Consider the following 14,413-nt stretch of genomic DNA (forward strand, 5'->3'; position numbering starts at 1 on the left):
GTAAGATGGCAGATCAAGAAATGCAGAAGAAATAAAAGAAATCAAAAACCAAAGCAGGGGTAGTGTCTTCTTCCTGTGTCAAGAAGCATATGTTAAAAATCTTAGAAATGGGACATAAATTTTGTTGTAATACTTCAGCTGCACAGATGTCTGTTAGGTCTACTTATGCTGGAATGATGGGAACTACTTATAAACAACAGATCTGGAAGGACCCTCAGGGGTCGTCTTGTTTAAAAAATCAGTATAGACAACAGGTCGTATCAATTCAAAGAATTCACTCTTGTTTAAAGTAGTTAACGTCTTCCAGAAAAATATCCACATTTCTTAAAAAAAATATATATATATGTGTGTGTGTGTGTGTGTATATATATATATATATATATATATATATATATATATATATCCAGTTAGGAATTTGATTTGTTTGTGACAAATTAGTGTTACGAATTTTGTTCTTTGCTATTTTAAAGTAGAAATTACAAAGAACTTCTTTTGGTCTTTGGACCTTGTTTAGCCTTCATATTTTAGAATGAAGAGTTTTCTGTTATCATATTTCTGTTTTGTTTTGTTATTTAGTCACTTTCCTTAGATCATCGGAAGAGATGATTAAAGTGATCTCTTGATGTCATTTGACATCAAGAATAGACTAGAAAGTTCTTTTTTTCTCTTTCACCTCCTTTAATTTAGAGAGGCCTTTAATTATAGGTACCAACGTAGGATAGTGTGCTAATTGTGGCTGATGTAAAGTGGAAAACAGAGATGGTAAAAGTAGAGAAATTGTTCCCTGTAAATCCATGAAAGGTTTGTGTTAGTCCTTTGGCTACAGCTGCACTTGGGTTCTGCTGATTATCATGTGTTATCCTGAAGTTCTTTGTAGACTCAGTGTTCAAGAATAATTTTATTTGTACATAGCTACTTTTATTATTTCTTAAGTTGGTGACTATATATACGCTTAGCCAAAGCATGAACTAATAATTTATAACCTATTCATTTGACAGTCAAAGTTCATTTGACAGTGATTTGTTCTCTCATTATTTTACAACACTTAATATCCAGTTCAAATGTAAACTTTATTGATATAATGATTTTAGGATCATGGGTTAAAAATGCTAACTCAGAGTCAAGTAGGCAGCTCTTTTCTGGGAAAGTTAAAAGTCTATGGAAACAAAAGCTTAGGTTGAAATTACATCCTCTCTCATCACTGCAATATTTTCTTTAGTATTTGCTTCTCTTGTATTCACGGCTCCATGTTATCTCTTTCATCTTAACCTCTTTCTGGTTGTATGTGCTTTCTAATTTTTATGTTTTTGGAAAGAAAACTCTTGCTATTTATTTAGTATCTATGCCTACTGCAAGGTAAAAGCTCAGAGCTGGAGTATAATCTGTACTTTAGCTAGTTCACTCACTAGTTTATGCCTATTTCCACTTTGTTGCCCTCTGTCTGTGGCCCAGAGTCATTTTGCTTGATCAGGACAAGGTAATTCAGTTGTGCAAGTTTCAAATTTGAGTTCATACTAAGTATTTGGCATATTAGTATTATACATGATGTGTATGTATATAACAGAACAAGATGTCAGTTATACCAGATCTATTTTGCCTTTTTTAACGACTAAAGCATTCTTTAAAACTTAATCATTGACAATGCATACTTTTATTTTTGCTATATTTTAAGTGTCTGTCAGTGAATTTCACTTAAACACTTTTCAGGGGTGCTCATAATGTTTGCCACTTTTGGTTTTATTTTTCTTGTATTCCTTTTTTTAAAAAATCCTTAGTACTCATGCACTTTTCTAGATGATTTGATTGTTGCACTTTTTTTTAATTGATTATTTCAAGGTAAAGTTTTTTTTTGGTTTTGTCTTTTGATTGTTTATTTTCAGTATCTTGGAAAGCAATAAAAAAGAGATACATGACGAGGGGAGTAGAAGTGGTATAACTTGACCAACCACAGTGGATTAGTTGGAAGAATGGAAATTCAAACTAGATATAAGGAGTTTTATCACTTTGATCCAATAAACATTGGAGCAGGTTGTCCAGAGATGTGGTAGAAATTTCCAGCTTTGAAGATACTCTAAACTTGATTGGACAAGACTCTGAACAGCCCAGTTGAACATCAAAGTTAGCCTTGCTTTGAGCAGGGGATTTGACTAGGTGATCTCCAGGGATCCCTTTCAATCTAAATTATTCTGTGCTAAAGCAAATAGAACCTGCTTCTCTGAGAGTCAGTGTTTCAGTATGTTCACTGTGCTGCCTCTAGTATTTTTTTTGTAAACTCAAAAATACAGCGTTACTTTAGATTTAGTATACCTTTGTCTAATTTTCTGAATTTCTGCTGCAGGAGACTATCTGCATTATAGATCTTTTTAAAATGCATTTTTGGAGCACTAACCACATCAGTTTGTTTTATTTTTACATTTTTGACCAAATTTCTGGTTTAATGCACGATTTTTAGGAACTGCGGTGACTTAAAATGATACAGCTATATTTGATTCGAAGCTGAAACAGATTGTTTCCGAGGTATGCTTCAGTGTTTAACATGCTTGGAGCTTTAATAAGTGAATCACTGAAGAAAAGTATTTTTAAGACTGCAAGTGTAGTAGCAGCAGTAGACATATTTTTCTAAATGAGGGTGTTTTCTGACATTTTTCAGAATTTTTTTTTTAAAAAAAAAAAACTATGTTGTCTGGACCACTACTTGCATCCTTAACTTTTAAAATACAATTTTTGTGTTTCAGCATATATAAATTTCTCTTTTTTTGCTGCACTCTGCTCTCTTAATTGCTGAAGGAGCAAATGATGGGAAGAGGGAGGAGAGTGGTTTTGCACTTAAGGTGAAATAAAGGATGATCTTAACTGTCAGCTTTTCACTCTTGCTGTAGATCCCTTGGTACAAAGTACAAACCAGGCCAGTGGGCTCATGGCTTTTATATGAAAGAGCTTGATCAGGTAACTGGTACTGAGGAATAAGTTGTAGTTTCAGTGAAGAAGAGAAGTAATATTTTTCTTACTTAACTTCAGTATCTTAAAAGCCAGATTTTTCAGCTGCTGCAGATAAGCATCATTTTCTTGACTATAGTTATTTGATTAAAGCAGCAAACAATGAGGTTTATGCAGATGTGTTGGTAGTATTTAGATGGAAGAAACTGTTTATCATTGAAACTTGTGGTGATTTACAGAGACTTCAAACAGTTACATGTTTTGCCATTCTGAACCACTTAGTGCTGCAAATATACATCCAACACAAATTGCAAAGTACTACATTCTAAAGAGAATATTTTTATAATTTCCTTTTTTTTCAGGGAAATCGGATGAACCAAATTGTGATTGTGATCAGTTTCACTGTGCTAACGGGAAGTGTATTCCAGAAACTTGGAAATGTAATAATATGGATGAATGTGGAGACAACTCAGATGAAGAAATCTGTGCCAAGGCTAATCCTCTAACAGCTTCTTCCTTTCAACCTTGTGCTTACAACCAGTTCCAGTGTCTTTCTCGCTTCACCAAGCTTTACACTTGCCTTCCAGAATCTTTAAAATGTGATGGTAACATTGATTGTCTTGACCTGGGAGACGAAATAGACTGTAATGTGCCAACGTGTGGGCAGTGGTTAAAATACTTTTACGGTACTTTCAGTTCTCCTAACTATCCTGACTTTTATCCACCTGGAAGCAACTGCACCTGGTTAATAGACACTGGTGATCATCGCAAAGTAATTTTGCGATTTACTGATTTTAAACTTGATGGTACTGGTTATGGAGACTATGTCAAAATATATGATGGATTAGAGGAGAATCCACGGAGGCTTTTGCGTGTGCTAACAGCATTTGACTCTCATGCTCCCCTTACAGTTGTTTCATCCTCAGGACAGATAAGAGTGCATTTCTGTGCTGACAAAGTGAATGCTGCAAGAGGATTCAATGCCACCTATCAAGTAGATGGCTTTTGTTTGCCCTGGGAAATTCCTTGTGGTGGAAATTGGGGTTGCTACACAGAGCAGCAACGCTGTGATGGCTACTGGCACTGTCCAAATGGAAGGGATGAAGCCAATTGCACTATGTGCCAAAGAGATGAGTTTCCGTGTTCTCGAAATGGTGTTTGCTACCCTCGTTCAGATCGCTGCAACTACCAGAACCATTGCCCTAATGGTTCAGATGAAAAAAATTGTTTCTTCTGCCAGCCAGGAAATTTTCACTGTAAAAATAACCGCTGTGTGTTTGAAAGCTGGGTTTGTGATTCTCAAGATGACTGTGGTGATGGCAGCGATGAAGAGAATTGCCCAGTCATTGTGCCCACTAGAGTAATAACTGCAGCTGTCATTGGGAGTCTTATTTGTGGATTGCTGCTTGTCATTGCACTGGGATGTACTTGTAAATTGTACTCACTCAGGATGTTTGAGCGAAGGTAAGTAGAACTGCTAGCCTCAAGCACTTAAAATACTTCATTTATTTTATTATTAGAGCACTCTTGTATTCTTCCTGACATACAATTATTGTTACATGTGTTTTCTAAAGGTGTTGCTACTTCTTTCTCTTTGACAGTTAAAAGAGGGTAGTTAAAAGGGGTTAGAATAACTCTAATCACTTTTCTGTCAGCAGTTGAGATGTGGTTGCCCAAAAGATGATGTGGGGAAGCTGCATTTCTGCCATTAAATTAATGGCTCGTGTCTACATTTAATAGTATGTTTCTTCTATTGTGGACTATATCATATAATGACAAAATTACTTTATAGATATAAAATAAATATCTTTTATGGGGCCTTATATATTTAGTCCATGCTTTTTATTGTTGATTTTTTTCTGTTCTTTTATGCTCTGGACAGACCTGTAGGAATGACTACAACAAGTTTGTGTGTGTGTGTGTGTGTGTGTGTGTATTTTTTGATCTTATTTTTAATAAGACTTCATCTACTGAAATTTACTATTTCAGATCATAAACCTGATGTAGTTTTACTCTAAAATATGAATATATAATATAGACTTAGAAAATTTCTTATCTCTTCAAAAGATCATTTGAAACTCATTTGTCAAGAGTTGAGGCTGAACTGTTAAGAAGAGAAGCTCCCCCATCTTATGGACAGTTAATTGCCCAGGGTTTAATTCCACCAGTTGAAGACTTTCCTGTTTGTTCACCAAACCAGGTAAGATTTCAAAATAGTAGGCAAACATTAAAATTTAAGAAAGGAGAAATAAAAATATTTTACCTTCCATCTGTAGCGATGATACTTCAGAATCATTATGATTCGGTAGCATCACAGTGTACTTTGAGGCTTTTTATTTTCTTAGTAATGGATGCCAATATTGCACACTATAGAATCCCTCTTGCATGAAAAATAGATTGGCAGATCTGTTTTTATGTTCTATGTTGAGGTTGCTTTATAAGCTATTAAGATTGCAGAAAAGCACTTGGAAATCTGAGAAAGAAGAGTTTAAATTCTAACACAAGTAATAGTTCTGCCGTTGTGTATATGTGTTTGGGTATGATCATGCCCATTGCACATAGAAAAGATAGTGACAGAGACAAGGCTATAATATATGGTAATAATGGTTATAGTGAGTGATATGATACCATCCTTTTTATTTCCCACAGGGATCATTAGCACAATTTTTATTTGATTGATGAATAAACTTCTATCAAAGTTACTTTTTCATTTAAAAATAAGTAAATAAACAAATCAACTTTCAATTAAACCAGTCATTTGTGGAATAGAAGAACACAGTCCAGGAATCTAGCCATGGTGCAGTACTAGAGCTCGCTTGAAGTTGTGTTGTTATGTTGCAGCTAATGTAGCAAAGCTTGCTTAATATTGCGGAGAATGTTTTTTTAAAAAAATAAAATAAATAAATAAACCTCATAGTAAGACTATAAGAAGGGAAATTGACTTTTATTTTCAACAAAATTGATTTTGTTGTGCTTATTCTATCATATCTTAAAATACTCATTATTTGTGGTGATGACCACAAAGAGCTCAAGCAACATCAATTATCATGTCCTCATTATATCTCTAGCATTCTTCTTACTGGTGACCATATGCTGTTTTATGTGCCTGCTGTAGCCTTTGAATTGAGTATGCAATCTTCTGCTTGTTCCCCTGTCCCACTGTGAGAGTCTTTTACACTGCATTGCTAATTCATTCTCTGCCCTTTTCTCGTTTTATGGTTATAGCCTGTCCTTCGTTTTAGTTTGTTCTTTAGTTTGCTTTTTGTTAACTAGATGCCTTAAGAATCTGCATGTAGCAGATTCTGCATTCGTGTACTGATGAAGCAAAAGTTAATAATTAACAGCTACTATATATCCTTTTGTACAAGGCAAAACCTAGCCAGCCTCAGAGTAAGATCTTTGTTCAAGCTTCCACTGACTACTAATCCTGAACTCATTTGAGTTTGATTAAGTGTTATTCTACTTAGACATGGAGTATTTCAGAGAAGCTTAATAAACTTGCAGTTTTTTTAAGGAAAATAGTTTGAGTGTAGTTAATATAAAGTATACCCTGATACTGTAACAATAAATGCTTACTGTATTCACATTGAATATTTTGACAAGTAGAGAGGCTTTTGTCTTGAATGTTTGAATGTGTCTATGAAAACAGAAGCAAAGTTTCTGATGTCAACTTAAAATTGATCTATGGCAAGTGTATTGTAAATGTGAGATAATTTACACAAAACTAGATGTTACTTTCCAAATACAATATAGTAAGCCAAGCCAAACATCCAGCTTTGATTGTGGCAAGTAGATGCAGATTGTAGGCTGTCAGCAATGGGTAAATTCAACTTTTGTTGAAAAATATATCTTCTACCCTTATCTTGGAGAGGGGAACCAATAGCTCTACTCTCTGTCTGGAAGTGGGTTTTATATTTAAGGACAATTTGATTGTAACCATGACTTTCATTGCATGGGTCAGCATGGTTATAAAAAAAAAGAACAGTATGTTTCTATTTAAAGGCATTTCTGTGATTTTACAGATTTGTCTTCCTGTCCTCTTTTTCAAAATTAAGCTTCACCAATTTGTGACACTGATACATGGCTGTTCAAGATGGTAACATGATACCTGACTGAATATGTTCAATTTCTTTTCAAGTTTTCAGAAAGAGTTACAAGTCAACAAGTGTATAGAAATTGATAAATTAAGTCTTTATATTAGAAACGGATGGTTTTCAGAACAGCTTGCTGTTTTTGACTCCTCTTGTGCTGGTTCTCTGGTTAATAGGATGCAGTGTCCTTGCACTGTAATGTTTTCATCAGTGAAAACTGATGATCAGGCTTTGTTATCATCTATGGGTTCCTGTTCAAGCATCTGCTGTTTGAACTTGTCACAGCTGTACAGCAGGGGCACAGATTGCAGCTGTGCCCATGCCTCCCTTGAAGTAGGGGTAGGTCAAGAAAGTACAGCAATTGCCATGTGCCATCCGCATATGTAAGATGTCTTGCACAGGTAACTCAGAGCAAATCAATGGTCACTGTTTATGGTGCATCTCTACCTATGTGGGATTTTCCAGGTCTGATGCACATGAACATGATTAGGAGCTGTATGATCAGGATTTCCAAATGAACTTAGTTTGCTTAGGCCAGTTTTTCATCATGAGACCCCACACAGGTGGCCAGAAGATCTTAATTTTTAATAAAATGAAATTTCCACGTAGAGAGGACGACATGTAAAACCCAGACATGTAGTGGCTGAAGTCAGAAATTCTTACTGGAGCTTTTAAAAAGACTGCTTATATAAAGAGAGCTGTGGGGTTTTGTTTGTTTGTTCTTAATATATTGAAATTTTATTTTATTTTTGTTTAGACTTGAGTTAACCACACAGTGTGGCTTTGGAGATGTTTTAAATCATATTTAGAACCTAAAATGTAATAGAAATTAAAAGATGTGCTCAAAGTAGCAGTTTGTCATCGCAAAATATGGCTGCTTGGAAGTCTTTCTATGTAACTATGATTTCATGCTCCATAGAAATACAAATGCATGTACAATAATTTTCATCAGTGAAAGAACATTAATGAATATCCAATATGAAGACCGGAATTTCAGAGGACACTTGAAAACACGCGTAGCTTTACTGGGAATTACTAGCGTAAAAATAAGGAGTAGTAAGGAGTAGGCTATCACCTTCAAAAATAAGTAAAAAGTCACAGAGTAGTAATGTCTGCATGGTAAAATTTTCAATCTTATTTAAATCAATGAAGTCACATTTTGTAAATTATTTTTCAGAAGAGAGAACTTTCATTAAGAACAAAAATTTAAGCAAATTGAATTCTTAAATTATAAAGCTTAAATTAAATTACTAATATGATTACATAGTGGGGGATGTCAGTATTAAGTCAGGATATGTTCAGCTTTCTTTGACTTTGAGCAATATTTGCATCTTAAGATTGCAGATTTTTGTAGGACTGAACATACCTAGTCACAGTTTCCTAGAGACTAGTAGTCTCAACCAAGAGAAACTTTGCTCATCCTGATTTGTGTACCACTTTTTGCCTAAAACTGATGCATCTCTAGAGCTGGATTTTCAAGGATGAGTAGCAGCCTCTCCAGTAGTTTCTAAGTGTAAGGCTACTGGACGTATGTATGTATGTGCTTGAGTTTAAATATCGTTTTTGGAACTGTTGGAAGAGAAGGGATAACTGTTGTATGTGAAGTGTTGTGGCTGGACATTCTTGTGCTGTGCATGCTTGTGGCATATGAAAGACTGGAAGAGAACTGAAGAAGACAGCATCACAAAATTGAAGTTTGGTGTCTGTAAACAAAGTGAAATGTATGCATATATGTCAAGTGTTTGCCTCAAGGAAAGGCTGTATTCTGAAAAATATTTTTGGCCATAATCTTCACTTAAAAGATATGAATACAGACTTTTTCCTGTAGTTAAACACATCAGTAAATGTTCATATTCTTAGGATTGCTGGACATCCAGCAGAGCTCTGTTACCATAATGTTTCTGGGAAATGGGCTACCTAGCTGAGGTGCTATTTTCCCTAATTTTGAATAAGGAAGCCCCAAGTCAAAAGTATTAATATGATTTCTAATTTATAAGGTCACAGCATCATAGGAGATTTTGAGCAGAAAAATTGAGATATGCATTATACTTTAACTGACTCACTAGAAAATTTGTATCAAATTTGGGAAACATGGTTTAGAACACACAAGATAATTTTGATTAAACAGAATCATTAATGTATTTGAAACTGGCACTAACTGATTATGCCAGAATGGAAAGGAATCAAACATTCTAGTCTTTCTGGTAGAGAGAGGATATTTAATTTGGCTGTGTTCTAGGCAGCTGTAAGGTGGTGGATTAGAAAAGATCAGCTCTGTTTAAATCTTAAGGATCTTCTTAAGGAAAATATTCTTTCTTCAAATCCTAAACCTTTTGTGACGTATTACTATATTCTAAAATGCACAGTGACTACTACTTCTTTTGAGTAGAATTTTATGTATCTGATCTTACTGTAGCTGCTACACTAGAGCTGCTGTACTTGGTCTGTTGCTCTACTTTTCTGTGGTTAGTATACCATGCCTACATTATATTACATCTATTTTACATTCCTGCCCAAGTCAAAGGCCTCTTAAAGAGAGGCAGAATGATCTCCCTTGCTTTTTTTTATTTCCCTATTTCTTCTCAAAATCTTTCACTGTGTTTTCCCTATTCATAATGTTTTTTTCTATCAGAATTTAGGCTTCTTTCATGCCTGCTTTATGTTTAAAATCGCCTTTTGCTACATATGCCAGATCCTTAATACTACAGATTCAACTTTTTAGATATTTAAGAATCTAAATTTAATCTTTGTGGTTTTATGTGGGGAATTTTTGCACGGTGGTTATCATTCTCCTGTTGTAAAAAAGGTGCGAGCATATTGTCAGTACTTGATTGTTATTTATCTTCTCATTTAGGCTTCAGTTCTGGAAAACCTGAGACTAGCAGTGCGATCTCAGCTTGGATTTACCTCAATCAGACTTCCTATTGCTGGCAGATCAAGTAACATTTGGAATCGCATTTTTAACTTTGCAAGGTCACGTCATTCTGGATCATTGGCATTGGTCTCGGCAGATGGAGATGATGTTGCTGGCCAAAGTACTAATAGAGAAGCTGAAAGAAGTAATTCTCACAGAAGCTTATTTTCAGTTGAATCTGATGATACAGACACAGAAAATGAAAGAAGAGACACAGCAGGAGCAGTTGGTGGTGTTGCTGCCACTTTGCCTCAAAAAGTCCCACCTGCAACAGCAGTAGAAGCCACAGTAGGAGCATGTGGGAGTTCTTCCACTCAGAGCATCAGTAGCAGTAATACAGATAATGGAAGAGAAATGACAAGTGTAGAGCCCCCAAGCACAAGTCCAGCACGTCACCAGCTCACTAGCGCCCTAAGTCGTATGACTCAAGGCTTACGATGGGTACGCTTTACTTTAGGGAGATCAAGCTCAGTGAATCAGAACCAAAGTCCTTTGAGACAGCTTGATAACGGGGTAAGTGGAAGAGAAGAGGATGATGATGTTGAAATGTTAATTCCAGTCTCTGATGTAGCATCAGACTTTGACGTGAATGACTGTTCAAGACCTCTACTTGATCTCAGCTCAGATCAAGGACCAGGGCTTAGACAGCCTTACAGTGCAACACATCATGGTGTAAGATCATGCAGTCGAGATGGCCCCTGTGAGCGCTGTGGCATCGTACACACTGCCCAGATACCCGACACTTGCTTAGAAGCAACAATGAAAAATGAAACTAGTGACGATGAGGCATTATTACTCTGTTAGGTACGGATTGTTTAGGAAAGATTGTGTACAAGTTGGAGCAATATCTGTCATTGTTTTGTACTTCACAGTTAAAACTAGTTTTTAGTGTTTAAAAAAATCCAGGAAAATGTTATGTTAAAACTATTTTAGCCTGTGTGGTTGATTAAACATTTCTTATACTGGATGACCTTATGGAACTACTAGAGTGAACGTTTTAATGGCTCTGAATACACAGTGTGTGTGTATCCAGTATAATCTGATTATTCTTTAAACTGAAGTTTATCCCAGTTAGTTTCAAAATTAGTTTATCCTGGTACTGTAGTTCAAAACAGAAACATGACTGCTTAAGATTTATTTGGCTGCCTGTTTAACCCCATAGTAACAGGTGAATTTGTACAGAATTATTTTCCTTTAGGAATTTACTCTGTTGTATTATTGCCAACATACTTGTAACTTAATATACTAAACGCTGATAAGAATTGTTAATGTAAAATACGTATTTTTTTTTGAGTTTATGCAACATTTTGTCTAAATATTCTTGAATTTCATCATAATGTGAACTTATTTCAAGGGAGGAGAAATTATTTAAAGGGAGGAGAAATTTTCTCCAGGAACATTCTTTTTCTTTCAGAAGTACAAGATACAATGATGTGTGAAACCTAGGTATAATTAGATAAACCGATGGCAAATGCTTTTATAGCACTGACTTTATTAAACTGCAATCTAATATGGTACAGCCAAATAGTATGTAAAATCCCCAGTCATTAGTCTTTTCAATTTGAAGTAAAAAAGGGCCGAAGATACTGTTATGTTAGTTCTGTAAATATCCAATATGTACAAATACACTACAGAGTAAGTTCCAACTGGTAAAAGATCTTTCCCTAATACTCTAGGGTATAAAGCTTGTTTGGACTCAAGAGATTTGCACTAAAATCATATTAAGGCCTCTAATGAGCTTAGTGCACAAGCACTATCACTTTAAGTACTATTATTGTCTAATATTGCAATGGCTATATATTTCCATGGCTCTTTACTTGGGGTGTTGCATTTTTGTTGCAATTGAATTTGCTTTACTAATTCCCTATTTATTTGTTATATTTAAAACTGATTTACTTGGTTGCAGACTGGTTTAAAAAAAATCCCTTTCAGTGTTGTGGGTTTTTTTGTTTGTTTTTTTTTTCTCCCTTTGGTAATCTTAACATGTTGGAGGAAAGCAAATCACTGAAAAAAAGCTCATAATTTTCAATTTTGACATAAACAGGTTACTATGTGGCTACTATCATGTCAGCAAGAATCTACACCTTTTAAAAACAAAAATGTCAACTACTGTTTTATTTATTCTTTGCCAGTCTGTTTTTAGTAGGCTTAAAGATCCAGTATGAAATGTATTTGTGTGTGATTGTATGCTATTTATTAAATTTTAAATACTTTGTTGAATGTCATTTTAAAGCATGTTTAAAGTCTTGTGCATTTCTGTCGTGTTATGCTGTCAGGCAGAACTGACTAAAATGTTTTAATATGTATCAAAATTAAATTGAATTTTGTTATGTTTTTGAGGTACTTTTAAAGATAAATCCAAGGTCTGTCTGGCTTTTTATTTTATTTAAAAAAAAAAATCCTCATCTCTGAAGTACAAATCACATGCAGAAGAAGCAAATTTTCCTTCTCTTCATTCACAGACACTGGAATGAAAAAATTAAACAATTTTACCATCTGACTGATCTTATTCACGAGAATATGTAGGTAAATTGTGAAGTCAGGACACGGTTATTTAGATTTGTGCTTTTGAGTAACTTATGTGCAATACAGTTGTAAAAGATTTTATTATGATGGCCCATGCAGTTTCAGCGTTAAGAACAGATCACATCACACTGGTACCAGATCAGGTACAGTTTGGCCCATAATAACACATACCAGAGTAAAAATCATTAATGGCCATTTTTATTCACATTGAATAATATCTTAATTCTGTGGTTAATCTTTAATCTGATTTCAGTGGCATTGTTTGTAGAGCAGGTAAATCTGCGATATGAACATGGTAACACACCCTGAAATATTTTGGAATATGTCTTGATATAAAATACTGGGTTTTTAAACCTTCCTAACTTATTATTATGAAATGTTTTGTCACTGAGGCAGATACATTTTGAAGAAGGCATCTTCACAGAATATCTTAGGTTATATACATACATTCAAATGATTTAAACTTATTCCATTAGATGCCCTAAATAGCATGTACCTGTGGACTCCATATTGCAGATGTAAACAGGAATACAATGTTTAATTTGTTTTAAAGGAGAATTGTTACACATGAAACTGAGAAGTTAGATTTGATTGAGAATTTGGAAAACTGTAAATAAAATTCATATTTGTATGAGGCTAACTTGTTGCAGTGATTTCTTTAGTCATTTTTAAAGGGAGCAATCAAATTTTCTTTTGATTAATACAATACTGATACATTACTGAGACTTCAGTCATGTTGCTTCATTTCTTTTAATTCTGAAGCTGCTTGAAACATTATTTTTTTGAAATGATTCTTAATTTAGCTTTCCTACAGTGCTAGGGAAGCTTAAAAGTCTGAATGATGTGCTGCAGAATATTTTGTTTTCTGTAATAAACCACTTTCATCTGAAAGCTTTGAAGAATGTAGGTTATTTTTGTCTTGTAAAGGTTTCTAAGCATAAGAGTTTTGTTTTACCATTCAAGTTGCATTGAAATTTTAAATGGGTTGATTGAGCCTCTGATGCTACCAAACCTTATTTGGTTCCAAAACAGCATCCATCTGCAGTACAAGTTCAACAAGTATTTCTGATATTCTCTTCTTTCAAAATAGTTTTCAGAAGAGAACACTGAAATTAGTTATATATACACCATTGTGTTCTTTTTATTATCCAAACGCTAAAACAAAAAATTCTGGCAAAGTTTGGGTTCAGTCTGATAAATCACAATTCAAATTTGGGACACATACTTTTTTTAGTGAGTCTTTATCTGCGGTAAAAAATTTAAACATAAATATCACAGGTTTTCCTGTTCTGACCAGTTTTTGCTTCCTTTGTGAAAAGCGTTTTCTGTCCAGTTCTGTTCTGTTCTCCTGCTGCTGTTCAAGTACTGCACATCCTCTGTAAATCTTGTCTGAAGTCAGTAGCTTTAATCTTTCTGTAGTTGTGGTGAGTGCTGTCGGGGTGGGGATTGGTTGGTTTTGAGTAGGCTTTTTTCTTTCTTTCTTTCTTTTTTGGCTATGCCTCTCTTTTTCCTCAGTTTTCTGAAAAGCTACAGCTGGTAACCAAATTCCTGCAGCATGTCATCTACAATTTAATTGTCCAAAATTTTATATGGCGTGAAAGGATGAGAGAGAAATTTGTCAAGTCACTGAAAGTGTGAAGAAGTAAGCAGATCAAGAGCTAAAACTGGCCTCTTTTGGGATTTGTTTAAAAACTATTAAATGCTTTCCCTTACCAAAGTAAATTAAATGAGCTCTGACATGCTAAATGGAAGACTTGTTTGGATGCTTCAGAGTTCCAATATGTTTGGGGAAAGAGTGGTACTAGGAGCTTGAATATCCGAGCCCAGTGCTTATCATAGAACTGGTAAGGTTGGAAGGGACCTCTGGTGATCAACTCATCTAGTCCAACCCCAAACAAGTGGCCCATACGGGGATCGAACCCACGACTTTGGCATTGTTAGCACC

General features: G+C 34.8%; 1 protein-coding gene across 2 annotated transcripts in view; it reads left to right on the forward strand.

Annotated features, from left to right (window-relative positions):
• The window catches only part of LRP12 (LDL receptor related protein 12), a 52,888-nt gene extending 39,780 nt beyond the window's left edge, over positions 1-13,108 (forward strand). For both annotated transcript variants that reach the window (XM_062570440.1, XM_062570441.1), the window contains 3 exons: positions 3,300-4,401; positions 5,005-5,137; positions 9,883-13,108. In XM_062570440.1, the coding sequence (XP_062426424.1) occupies positions 3,300-4,401; positions 5,005-5,137; positions 9,883-10,746 (2,099 nt within the window). In that variant the 3' untranslated portion in view covers positions 10,747-13,108. The remainder of the gene's footprint in view (positions 1-3,299; positions 4,402-5,004; positions 5,138-9,882) is intronic.
• The last annotated feature ends 1,305 nt before the right edge of the window (positions 13,109-14,413 follow it).

This window comes from Rhea pennata, chromosome 2 (assembly GCF_028389875.1).
Source record: "Rhea pennata isolate bPtePen1 chromosome 2, bPtePen1.pri, whole genome shotgun sequence".
Classification (NCBI taxonomy): Eukaryota; Metazoa; Chordata; class Aves; order Rheiformes; family Rheidae; genus Rhea; species Rhea pennata.